Below are 13,024 nucleotides of genomic sequence, written 5' to 3'. Positions count from 1 at the left end.
AATTATTATTCAAACATGGAAAAAAGATGTGAAAATATAATAATAATAATAGTAGTTATAATAATAATAATAATAATAATAATAATAATAATAATAATAATAATAATAATAATAATAATAATAGAAACATATCTTTAGTAAAGGCATGTTTTAATAAGAATATCTTCAGCTGCTCCCATAAGTCAGGATTTAAAAGTGAATTTTAAAATGAGCAGATAAGCAGTCCAAAGACATTACAACAGGACTGATGTGTTTCTTCCTTTTGCTACAGACTGAAATAGTGTAGACCAAAGGTCAGCGACCTTCTCAGTTCAATGAGCAATTTCTTCCCTTGCTCAACAAAATAAAATGTATCTAGAGCTACAAGTCCTTCTTAACCCTTGCAAAGAATGATTTAGTTTTTACCAATGCAATGCAACTGTGTAAAACTTTTTTGTAAAACCAAAACAAATTTGATTTGAGTCTTTTGAAACTGTAACGATAAAGAAAAAGTTTAAACTTTTGCTCACCAAAAGTATTTGTCCTGTGAAATAAGGCCTGCTTTACACCTTTCTACATATTTGACAACTATTGAAAAGTAGTTATCCCACTTAAAAAAATAAAATACTACCGTAATAATAATTAGTATAAAATTATTAGTAGTAATAATAATGTCTTGGTAGTTTTTTACACTACTTTATTTTTAAAATAAATACAACTTAACCAGGTTTACAGTGTGCACTGAGGAGTTTTATGTTCTAGCCTTTGGGGTGAGATCAAACCCCTGATTGTTTTCTCGGTACACAGCAGCTCTGCCAACTGAGTTTCATCCATCTGTCACGTCAACAGGGTAATAAATCCAGCAGTGTGGGTGGAGTCAGTGTGCTGGGAAATGCGGTTCAGGGTCCATAAATTACACCTGCACGGTTAATTCTTGACTGATCATATGAACGACTGTAATAATTTACAGACAGGTGAACCTTTGTAATAATTAGCTGTTAATTTTAATGACTTAATTTAGTACCCGTTTGTTTAATTGTGAATGATTTTAAACTGCACTTTTGTAATCAGAGCTGACAATAAACTAATGAAACATTCAGCCATGTTCTTTAATACTCCTCTACATGAAGGTGTTCCTCCTCAGCCCAGCCATCCTGCACTGAGAGCCACTGGTTGGACGGATTAACGGTGGATCGGCCTGAATTTGGTGTCCTCTGCTGCCACCTTGTGGTTATTCAAAGACTACACTCTCGGATAATGAGCTCAAATACCAGGTCACAACGGAAAACATTTAAAGTATGAACAATGACATATGCTCAAAATCTAAAACCTTCTTCTGTAAAAGCCTAAACTCTGTGATTAATATTCCCACATTCTTAAATTGATTCAGATCCATTTCTGAGTTTTAGTTTAAGAACCTAACAAATATTTCAGGAAAAAGAAAAAATTTTATAATCCAGTATAATCCAGCATGTTTAATAATGTCCATAGTTAATTAAATACAACATCTAAAAATGTTCCAGCAATGTTTCACTACTTATAATTCATGACTAAGGTGATAAAGCATTGAGCTGAATTGAACTAATCCTTACTGACAGGCCAAAGAGTAACTTTATCACATATGCATATTACATTAGCTCTTGTTTGTTTGTTTGACATGTTCTGAAGGAAAATATGATAAATCAATTGCTTTTTACATTAATCATAAACATTAAAAACAATGATGGATGACTTGGAATACTCGTTGAACCTGCCTGTAGCTTGTTTGTCAAAATCTGTGTTACAACTGAGGATCTTTAGAGGCCTTTAGGATTCACTGATTTATTTACTTAAAAACATATCTTTATCTGAAGAAAAATTAAGAGTACTGTGTCCCTTGTGCAGCTGTGGCATAAAACCTACTGACTTGAAACGAGTAATCAGAAAGATCAGAAAAAATCTGGCCGCAATATTCTGACATTATGTTTTATTTGTTTTGGCAATGCCTCTCACACATCATAAAGGACTTTCTGTCACATGCTGGGCGAGCTGCATGTGGGTTCACCGTCACTCAGGCTGTTTGTTAATCATGTTGGTAAAACAAACTGAAGAGTATCAGGCCATAACCCCATCATCATACAGACTCCACGTACAGAACATCCACAGTGGTTTCATCCAACTGTAAACCTACCGAGGTTTTTTTTCAAGGTTCTTTATAATATAATCTGTGTGCCAGGAACAATAATGAGATTATTAGAAGTCTGATATTGTGTCTGTGCTCCAGCTCAGCATGAGCTGCACGAACCCAAAAGACCCAATCAAACTCTGGTTTCCTCTGCTGATTACCTGCATATGTAACAATCTGAAAATAATAACAGTCACACAAAGCAGACCATGTTTTAGAGCAATGTACCCATTCACTCTACCATTAAACAACCGAGCTGAACTCATGCATTATAGTGGGCACAAAGTGGGGGAGCAAAATTATACTTCTTGTGACAAACAATCTAACAAAATGTGAAAAATGGGACTTTTTCTAAAACTATATGAGCAAACCAACATTTTTTAATGAGATAGTTCAGATATTTATATGGTAGACAAATCAATGACTTTGTGAAAAAGTCTGTTGTTCAGTGGAAGTTTATTCAGTACTGCAGTACGATGCTGGCAGATATCAATGTCTACACTGTACAAGAGACAGCTTTTAAGATTGCTGGCCAAACAACCTTAGCGTAACTACGCCTATGTAGAAATACATTTGCTGAGGCTGCTGACTGTATCATTCCGCCTGCTCATCACATGGATCGGATCATCTTCGATGCCATTGCACAAATCACAGTGACACAAAATCCAGGACTTTATTCCAATGTTGGCAGGTTTAGAACTGACTGACAAGTCACGGCTAATGTAGCCAATTCATAGAGCTAGCAGCATCCGCTAACATAACCAGGCGTGGTGACATGTGGTTTGGGGGGGGTGCCATCTGATTAGCTGTTAGCCTTACACTGCTCTGAAAACTTCTTTATATTGATAATACCCACACAGAGCCTGACTTAAATAATCTCGATTATCCCTTTTAGCTTGAAAGAAAGACAAACTGAGAGTCAATGATAAGACATCTAATAGTTTTTCAATTAACTTAGCCCCATTACGCAAGGATGAACAAACATTTCAATCATAATATTTTTGTAATAATGATTTTAAACATTTAACATTAAGTTACAATTAAACGGTACATCGTATGATACATTTTAGATACAGAAAAGCACCTCAGGCCTGTTCACATTAGACTAATAGACTCATCTGACCTCCGAACCTTCATGTCTCAGTTAGTGAATCAGTGGGAAGTACCAGATCAAGCTATTTAAAGGAGACCAGCTGAGCGAGCCATCAACATGTTAGAACAGCTGGATTTTGCAGGTTCCCGCAAAATCTGAAAAGAACTCATGATGACTTTTATCAAGCGTTGATTCAAAGAACAGAGAAAAAACTGGCTGCAGGTTACCAGTTTGCAAATAGCTTATTCATTTATGTCAGGACCTGAGGGCAGTAGTTCTGCTTTGTGCTTCAGCATGAAAAGCTACTGGATTTCAGGGGAGTTCTTTAAATCAATAAAGTGATCCCATTCAGGGTATAAATGTTGAGCATAAAACAATATTCAGTCTTATTTTACCCACACTGGAAACCAGTAACTCTAAATCAATAAGAGCCAGACTCTGATTACATGGAAACATCTCCCAACATTTACATGTGTCATTTCTCTGGGTGAATATCGTAGCCCTTTAATAGGAGGAAGGTGGATGCGTCTGCATGATCCTGTTGACACAAATGTTTTTCTAAGTTGCAGGAAGCTTCGCGGACCTCTTTATCACTTGTAACCCAGTCCTCTTCGACTGAAGTGGCAAAACAGAGGCATAGTGATGCTCAGGCACACAAACTGTAAACAAAGACAATGAGAAAGACACTGATAAATCTGCACTAAACCATGGTTCAAATACCTTAACAGCATACATTCAATTAGAGTTGTAAGTGCTTTTGCACCTTTGAGAAAATCAGTTTGACTGTGAAAAACAAACCATTTACAACAATCTGTTCAATAACTTTATTTTGCTAAGGTGTAGGATTAACAAAAGGTAGACTTTCCTTCCTGGCCAAAGAAAGTGATCACAGCATTTTAAAACTCAACACCTAGGTGTTTCTTCTTGAGTTTGCCCTCATTGACTCCAGTAAAAGGATTATTTAGAATCTTGAGATATGGTGAGAAACTCTGTTAAATTGGTAAGTGAGGTCACACACAGAAGTTTCTGATACATTGCTGAAAGTCACCAGACCCGCAGTAAGAAGAAATGTTCTTCCTTTCCGTTGCCAGCTGACACATGTGCCACAACAAAACATGACTATCTGTACATCGTGAGTTCTATATGGATGAATTAAAATCTTCTTTTCTTCTTCTTCTTTTGATTAAACCATCCAAAGACCATCCATAAAATCACAGTGACTCTCTGACAATCAGCCTGTGGCCCATTTGCTATATTTCCACATCTGGAGGTCATGACTCTTACAGTTATTCGGGGTGCGCTGTCGACTGTTCCCTATTTATATGTTTTTAAACCAATTTAACAAGGACTTCATGTTGCTATTGCTCCAAATGTTTAACATTAACTTTTATTTAGATGCAATTATGTTTAATTATAAACAAATGCTGGGTGACCACAAAATACCCTTCAGTCAAGTAAATTTTGATACATACATACAATGGATCTGACCAGGATTATTTTTTTTTTGGATTTGATTGGTTTGTAAGGCTTTCATAGTTACAAACAGTGCAAATAATCTTGGCTTGTCATTGAGGGGCTTGTAAAGGCAGGCTTCAAGCCTATGGAAAACACTTATTGTGCATTCATTAAATCAAAGTATGTTTCTTAAAACGGGAATGCTGAATGTATCGTACCTGAATCATAAACATGGTGACCACTCCTGACGCTGTGCTGAGGTAGTTTGAAGCAAACCAGTTCCTCAGTTTTACCAGGCAGCCCTGCAAGTTCAAACAAACAGATTAGGGTTTATCTCTCCAGATCAGCAGATTTACCGGCCGGAGGGTCAGTGAAATGAAATACCTACTCGCAGGAAGTTACAAAGAGCATTTTTGAAGTTGTAAATCCACTAGTTATGCTAAACAAACTCCACCATTATCTATAATTTCTGCAAGTGTCTTAATGCCCTCAGTAGAACAGTCAATCATTCTTGCAGTTTTGTCTGCATGGAATTGTTGTGTTACCACTCAGCTCCCAGCATCGGTCATGTTCTCCAGGTGTTTGGGTCTTAGTTTTCTTTTCTGTTTATGTCTTCAGTATTTCCTTACTGTTTACTAATGATCAATTTATCCTTCCCATATTAATTCATGTTTTTGTTGGATTTATTTCTCTGTCTTCAACTGGTAAGAAGTCTCTGCGTGTCTTGGCTCACCTCCCTCTGTGTTAATTAGTCTCCCTCTCTCAGCTGCCCTGTATTTATTCTGCCTCAGTAGCTCCCCGTTTCCTTTGATTAGCTCCTCTGGTTGATTTTTGTTGCTTTCCAACCCTGCCTTAGTACATAAGCTCACTTGTTCACTTTGTTCACTGCTGGATTCTTCCATTGTACTGCCTGATGTTCTGTTTCTCTCTCCGTCATTGTCTGATGTCTTCAGCTGAGTTCCATGACCTGTCACTCCTGTAATTCCCCTGGAAGTTTACCTATTTTTCAATTATTATTTTTCACACCTCAATAACCTGACCAAATACAAAAAATAAAAATAAAAATTCCATTTATTTCCTCCTCCCTAACAGCTCTATACCCAAACATCTGAACAAATCTGCTTAGTGAAAATCACCCTTGACCATTTCCCTCGTCACGTTACAGCCACATACTTAGGTGTAGTTAATTGGGGCTTTGTGTGAAAGTCCAACCCAGAGCAGTGCATCATTGTGAACTGGTAAGGAAAATGATACAAACTTTTTACAAATAACCATCTGATAACCGGGGTGCACGTTTGTGCTTGGCCAACCTGGGTCAATAATTTGTAGAATCTCCATTTGCCGCAATTGCAGCTGCAAAACTCTTTGGGTATGTCTCTAGCAGCTTTGCAAGAAGATTCTTTCTCCCGTTCTACTTTACAAAAAGCTCAAGCTCAATCAGAGTGGAAGGGGAATTTTTATAACACATAAATATACTTTGATCTAAAGCACTCCGTTATATCTCTGATGGTATGTTTAGGGTCTTATCCTACTGGAAGATGAACCTATGCTCTGGTCTCATGTCTCTACTGAAAAAGGCCTCCTCACAGCATGATGCAGCAACCACCATGTTCCACAGAGGGAAAGGTGTGTTCAAAGGAACACTTAGTATTTTCTGCCACACACAGTGTTTTGCATGTAGGAAAAAAGGTTGGATTTTGGTCTCGTCTGACCAAAGTACATTCTTCTTGTCACGCTTCCATGAAAGTGAGATTTGTGGAGCGCTGCACTAATAATTGCCCTGTCAACACATTCTCCCAACTGTCAGCTATAGATGATAGCTCCTCCAGAGTTACCATGGGACTCCTGGCTGCTTCTCTCATCAATGCCATCCCCTTTCTATTTTTAGACGATGGCTTGAACTGTGTTCCTTGGTCTTCATGAAGCTGTCTTTTCTCCAATGTTCTCTCACAAACCTTTCAGGCCAAAAACAGAGCAGCTGGATTTATACTGAGATCAGATTACATACACTCTTTACTAATTAGGCAGCTTTAAAAGGCAATAGGCGGCAATTAATTTTCTTTTGGGATTTTGTGAAAAATTGTAAATAAATAAATAAATTAAAAAGTGTTAATAACTTGGCAAGCCCCTGCGTATTATTCATTGTACCAATATTTTGTTTTTGTTGACTGAACTCATGTTTATCTATCCTGCTTGTTTTCCACATGTTTCTCTAACTACCATTTTGCCCATATTTGTGTTGCAGCATTAAGTGACTGTCCTGATATACAACTCAAATAGCAAACAGTAATAGAAATCTGATGGGGACTGCTGGTATTGCCAAGTGTCACATCTATGTTCATCAAATCTCAAAAATTGCTAAAAGCCTCTTCATTTCTTTCAAACACGGAGCATTTGGTGACTATTGTAAGCAAGATGTAATAAAGACATAAAGGCCCATTCAGACAGATCTGCAGCCTATAGCAGGGTCCACTCAAACTAGACACTACACAATATTCAGGGTCTCTCTTTTAAAAGTACAAGTATACAGTGATGGAAACACAGTGAGTCACCTCTTCCCAGTTGGGCTGGTTGGCAGTGTTACAGGGGTCCTTTTTGCAGCAGGAGAGGGGAGTATTCCCCTTCCAGTCACCTGGACCCTGAACTCCACAGCACCTAAACTGGTGGAGGAAGGGGGGGAATAGAAAATAGAAGCTGGTAGGTTTACAAATTATGCACACTTTAGATTAGATTAAATAATCCTGGCACTAACCACTAAGATTGACAGAGGGTGTATTATCACTTTAAAAATTGTCACATAAGAAACTGTACAGCCACAGTTTTTGTAGAGGTAGAATACATGAAAGAAAAAATTGAATCAAACTAAAATATTAGTTGATGAGCAATAAATGTGATCATTTTGCTTGCTTGGAGATGTAAAAGGAAATTATAAAGATACTCATACGATTTTATATAGCAGCATCAAAGGCCACATTCCGTTTTTAGTAGTGATGTGTTTAGTTTTGTTGTAGACACAAAGCAACTGCATCACACGAAAGTTTTCCAAACTCAAATAACAGTTATTTCACCATTACCCAAAAGTTAAGGCAGATCTTACATAACATAAGGCCCAGTTTAAGTCTAGGTTTAAATGAGTTCTACTCACAAGTCATTCATTAGATAAACCTGTTCAATTACTTAACACAGATCGCAAATAAGCGAATACCATAACAGCAACTTTTTTAGCATCTAGACGGGCTGACAGTGACTTGCATCTAGTTTTCAAAGCAAGTATCCGAATGGGGAAGAAATTAGCTTTCTGAAACAATTCACACAGATCTACTAAAACTGGACCATCACGGATTCTTTGCATACGGTGGACCTTTTAGTAGCAACTAGCCTCATTCAACCACCACAGCCTTTCTGAGTATTGTTACTGTTCATCTCTTTATGACCACAGAATGGCCATCATATGCTGGCTAGATGCAGTAGGATAGTGAAGATCCCTGTGGTGTAATGGCCTCCACAGTCACCAGATCTATATCCACGACTACTTTGATCAAAATCTCTGAAGAAAGTTCCCCAAACCTTGTTGAATCTATTCTACAAAAAAGTACTTCTACTTCTAGCAGGAGAGGGTCCAACCCTGTAACTACTAAAAAGGTGTACTTAATAAAGTGGCTGGTCAACGTAGCTTAATCAAAATTTGTGACAACTGATGCTAATGCAGTTTTAAGAAACAGTGCAATATATATATATATATATATATATATATATATATATATATATATATATATATATATATATATATATATACAAGATAAAGAAGGACATTGAGAAGATTTAATGAAAAGGTTCAAATTAAAACCTGGTTTTTCCAAAACCTTTTGAACACACAAAAAGCATGGCCTTAATTTACTCCTTCTAAAACAGTTGGTTTTAGGTGAGATGTCTATCATTTACCAGGTACTGGACTGCATCGAAATCCTCTTTAATGGTTTTGTTGCCTTCTGAACTGGACTGCATGTAGATCTCTAAGCTGTGGGTCAGGTCCTTCTCAAAGTATGTGTCAATCTGCACAAAACAAAAGCAAACATGGCAGTCAGCACAGGGTGCTGCATGTTGGGAAGGGGCAGACGGCTACATATGTCTGTTGTCAGGGCGATAGATACCAGCGTAGAAGAGGGAGGCGATGTGAAAGGCTGAATAAAAGGAGCACAGGCTTATCAGGCAGACAAAAGCTTTGAAAATACTTAAAAGAAAGTAAAACAGTATATGTGACTACCCAGGAAAAAAGGTGAACATGAACCTTTTAGGGCTTGCATTCCACTTGTCAATGTTTGACACGCACAGCCCACTGGATATCTGGGAATGTTACTCCTGCCCTGGGTCCGTTCCTAAAGGAATCTAGGGACAACACTGGTGGAACCTGAGAAGCAGCATTTGTACCAAGTCATTCTGAGGTGAATGCGTTGTCTGATTGGTTGTGAGAACTCTATGCAGTCATCAATGAGTCACTTAATCAGAAACCGGCATCTATTCAAAGTTGGTGCTAGAGTTGTCTTCACACACCATACATCTAACCAAAGAGCCATTTTTAAAGTGTCTCTTTAGGAAATCTGTTACTACCATCTTGTCGCAAAGTTACAATTTTTACCAGCTTCCTAATTTCTTCTGTGATTTCCAGACCTCCCTACAATAACAAACAATTGTAATATGTTTTTACTCTTAAATGGAAATGCATCCAGTTTATGCATTGATTTTTACAGTATTGACCCTTCTTTTTACAACTTCTGTAATTTAATTTAATGGACTGCTGACAATCAACTCTGGGCCAAATCCTGACTGATGGAGGTCCATTCTGTCCTAGTATGGTGAGGAGTTGATCACATGTTACTGCCTTCTATGTACTATCCTGCTTTTTAACTTTGGGTTCTCAGTGAAAACTCTGCTCAGACCGTACAAATCCAGAATTCGAATGGTCTGACGTTTATCCTGAGCTACAGCTTCTCTGGAATTATATCATAGCCTTAGGCTGCTGGAGGACTTAATCACTGCTACATTCTGCTACATTCTCCTACTACTCTCAAATTTTTGTGTCATTTGCTTACAAGCCAAACAAAGGCAAGTTCTTTTATAAAGCCATTCCATCCATCCATTTTCCAAACCGCTTAATCATGGGGTCGCGGGTGCCTATCTCCAGCGTTCACCGGGGCGTGAGGCGGGGTACACCTGGACAGGTCGCCAGTCTGTCGCAGGGCAACACAGAGACAAACAGGACAAACAACCTTTCATGCACACACTCACACCTAAGGACAATTTGGAGAAACCAATTAACCTAACAGTCATGTTTTTAGACTGTGGGAGGAAGCCGGAGTACCCAGAGAGAACCCACGCATGCACAGGGAGAACATGCAAACTCCATGCAGAAAGACCTTGAACCCAGGACCTTCTTGCTTCCATCCATCCATCCATCCATCCATCCATTATCTGACCCGCTCTATATATATATATATATATATATATATATATATATATATATATATATATATATATATACATATATATATCTGGAGCGTGTAATGAAAGTAATTTCCCTCTGGTATTATCAAAGTATCTCTGATTCTGATTCTGATTATGTTCTCTTTGACCATATGTGAGTTCTCCACAGGTACTCTGGCTTCCTCCCACAGTGCAAACACTTGAGTCTAAGGTTATTTAGTCTCTCTAAACTGCCTTTAGGTGTGAGTGTGTGCATGCAAGGTTGTTTTTTCTGTTCTTCTCTGTTCTTCTCTGTGATGAACTGGTATGTCTCCACCGGTCCAGGGTGACCGCTCAATGACCGCTGGAGAGAGGCACCAGCTGAAGCAGTAAAGTTTGCAAATCTAATTTGTTTTAAAGAAAATTTATCTTTTGGTTAAGACTGTAGGTTTATGGATGTATCAACAGGGTGTCCTATAGGGACCAACAGATCTCCTGCCTACATGTAAATAACTGAACCCTCCTACCTCCCTGTGGTAGACGAAGAACACACAGGCCATGGCCAACTCCACCAGCATCAGGAGGAACAGGAGAACATAAAACTGGGACACATGGAATTGGATTATTTTGAAGCACATAATTTGACATTGAGCTAATACATCACACATCAGGGAGGAATACCGCTACTCCTCACACTCACCGTAATGAGCATGCAGCGGTTCTCCCTCATGCCTCCCAGCACTCCCAGGTAACACACGCAGGTAACAATGGTACCGGTCACCACAAGCGTGTTGGCCGGGTAGATGGGCCAGAAAGTGGTGACGAGAGAGGCGAACCTGGAGTGCATCATCTGGAATTCCCCAAAGGCCACCACGAAGGCTCCACATAGCTCCAAGATAAGGAAGAGAGACAAGTGAAAGATCAGTTTATGTGTTGAAGGTTAAATTGGGTCAGATTGGCCTGAATCTAGTCCACATCCTTTAAGATAAACAAAGACAACCTCTTCTAGTTACTTTCTAAACAGAGAACGCTATTATGAAGTTCTAACACCTCACTATGAACTGCTGTGCCACAGAACTATAGATACTTGGTATGTCTGAATCTAATCCCAGGTCTAGGCCCAGGTCTCTGATTATTGCTTTTTCAGGATAACAGTATATTTTCATTTCTTGAACTGGATGTACTTTTTTTTCCTAAAAATTTGTACAAAAACTGTAACTTTGAGATTATCCTCAGGTTAGGCAAAACAGAATAATCCAGGTTAGACTTCTTCAACAAGGGTGGCACCACAGCACGTAAAGTTTCTTGGCACGGTGACACCACACTGGTGATATAACACCAGTAGACAAAATGCTGGAACTGTAAATGATCAATAATCTACTTGTGACTGATGCTGATTCACAGGCATGGATTTAGCCAAACTATGCACCTTTTCCCAACCGGGAGAATGATTATCTGGATTTGTTCTTCACTGATTAAATCCCCCCTGCCCTCCCAAAAAATGAACAAGAAAACACACAAACACACACACACCTCAGCCCCCAGCAAGTATAGATAACAGGTGGCGGGATGTGTGTGTCTCTTTTTGTGTAAAGAGTTAAAGCTTGATTTGTACACCTTAAAAAAATCCAATTAAAGAGTCCAAGCATTCCCATTTAGTAAATGTGTCTGAGATGAGGGTGTGGAGGCCCTCACTCCTTACCCAGCAGAGGAAGTGAAGAGTCACCACCAGACTTTTCAGACAACTGACACAGGAGCTATTCATCCTTCACGAACCTCTTCTTCTGGTAGATCTAAGAGGAAAAGGAATTCAAAGCACATTTCATAAACTAACATTCTGTTCTTTAAGATCTGAAAAAGGGTGAAGCAGTGGTACCACTCAGGAGGCTGTTTACATGACACGACTGTTTGATATGGCAACACTGAGCCATGAACCACAGTGGAGCCCCTTGTTGGCCATGTTAATCATTATTATCTGTTCTTATCGCCAGATTAACTATTTGTTACAAGTTTCATACTCAGTAAGGTTGTATCTGGTGAAAACAGCTTCCAGTTAGTGCTTGTTTTCCTGACTCTCAGCTGCGCAAAGTTACAGTAAGGGACTGGAAGTTTGAAAATGTGGAATTATTTTTTTTTTCTTCCATGGCCAAGATGTTTTCCGCTGGGATGATTTGAAGCCTGTCTGTCAGTTGTTATTTTTTCTTGAATAAAAAGACATGCGAGTTCAGTATTCAACAAATATACATGAGTCCATAATCACAGGAAAGCCGAATATGTAAAAGCTTACCTTGATTACAGGAAATGATCCACCGACGTCCCGACGACTGATGCAAGAGGTGGAAGTCAATTTGGCGCTTTCAGCATTCCAAAGAATAACTGAGAGCAGGCAGGAACGGCAGGAGTTAAAACAGGAGGGAGGGACGGGCTACAAGCTTTATCTACCCAATATTTACAGAAGCAACAATGAAGAGGTGGGGGTGTCCACACTTGGGAAAAAGGCTGCACTGCCAGACTGCAAACACCAAGCAAGGCTTGATAAAGTTTTCCTAAATGCAGATATGCATCAAGCTCACCATTAGTAACATTTACACGCAGAGCCAATTGCTCTGATATTCCTGCACTTGAACAGGGATGTTGCTGTGTAAGTATAGAGAAGCTGGTATTAGGCTTGGATGTTTTGTTTTTGTGGATGTGTTGTTTTTTTTTAAATCAGCTGATCAGTCCACGGTTCCATTTGAAAGAAGTAGAAATGAATTATGCGTAAAGCTGGACTGATTACAGAGCAAAACAAGAGTTTCCTCTGATCCAGACTCTTCCAGCTTCATCAGACAGACGTGGACTTGGTGATCAGGAACTGCATGGCTCTTTGGATT

General features: G+C 38.9%; 1 protein-coding gene across 1 annotated transcript; it reads right to left on the bottom strand.

The window, feature by feature from the left end:
- Positions 1 to 1,928: 1,928 nt before the first annotated feature.
- On the bottom strand, positions 1,929 to 12,531 carry LOC105915583 (leukocyte surface antigen CD53). The gene is made up of 8 exons (XM_012849747.3): positions 12,439 to 12,531; positions 11,854 to 11,944; positions 10,852 to 11,040; positions 10,679 to 10,753; positions 8,634 to 8,744; positions 7,244 to 7,351; positions 4,910 to 4,993; positions 1,929 to 3,895 (listed from the first exon to the last, which is right to left on the bottom strand). Exons 2-8 carry the CDS (start codon positions 11,914 to 11,916, stop codon positions 3,827 to 3,829), a joined length of 699 nt encoding a protein of 232 aa, XP_012705201.1. The 5' UTR covers positions 11,917 to 11,944; positions 12,439 to 12,531; the 3' UTR covers positions 1,929 to 3,826.
- Between the last annotated feature and the right edge of the window lie 493 nt (positions 12,532 to 13,024).

The sequence above is a fragment of the Fundulus heteroclitus genome, chromosome 12 (assembly GCF_011125445.2).
Source record: "Fundulus heteroclitus isolate FHET01 chromosome 12, MU-UCD_Fhet_4.1, whole genome shotgun sequence".
Taxonomy (NCBI): domain Eukaryota; kingdom Metazoa; phylum Chordata; class Actinopteri; order Cyprinodontiformes; family Fundulidae; genus Fundulus; species Fundulus heteroclitus.
Note: the sequence above shows the minus strand (reverse complement) of the source record. Positions and strands in the feature narration are given on the sequence as shown.

Bases quoted from the DNA above. Each gene is read 5' to 3' on its own strand.
- LOC105915583 (XM_012849747.3), bottom strand. From the start codon at position 11,916: ATGAATAGCTCCTGTGTCAGTTGTCTGAAAAGTCTGGTGGTGACTCTT. The intron at 11,041-11,853 runs GTAAGGAGTGAG...CTTATCTTGGAG, and splicing joins CTCTTCACTTCCTCTGCTGG to CTATGTGGAGCCTTCGTGGT. The intron at 4,994-7,243 runs GTGACTCACTGT...TTGAACTTGCAG, and splicing joins ACCAGCCCAACTGGGAAGAG to GGCTGCCTGGTAAAACTGAG.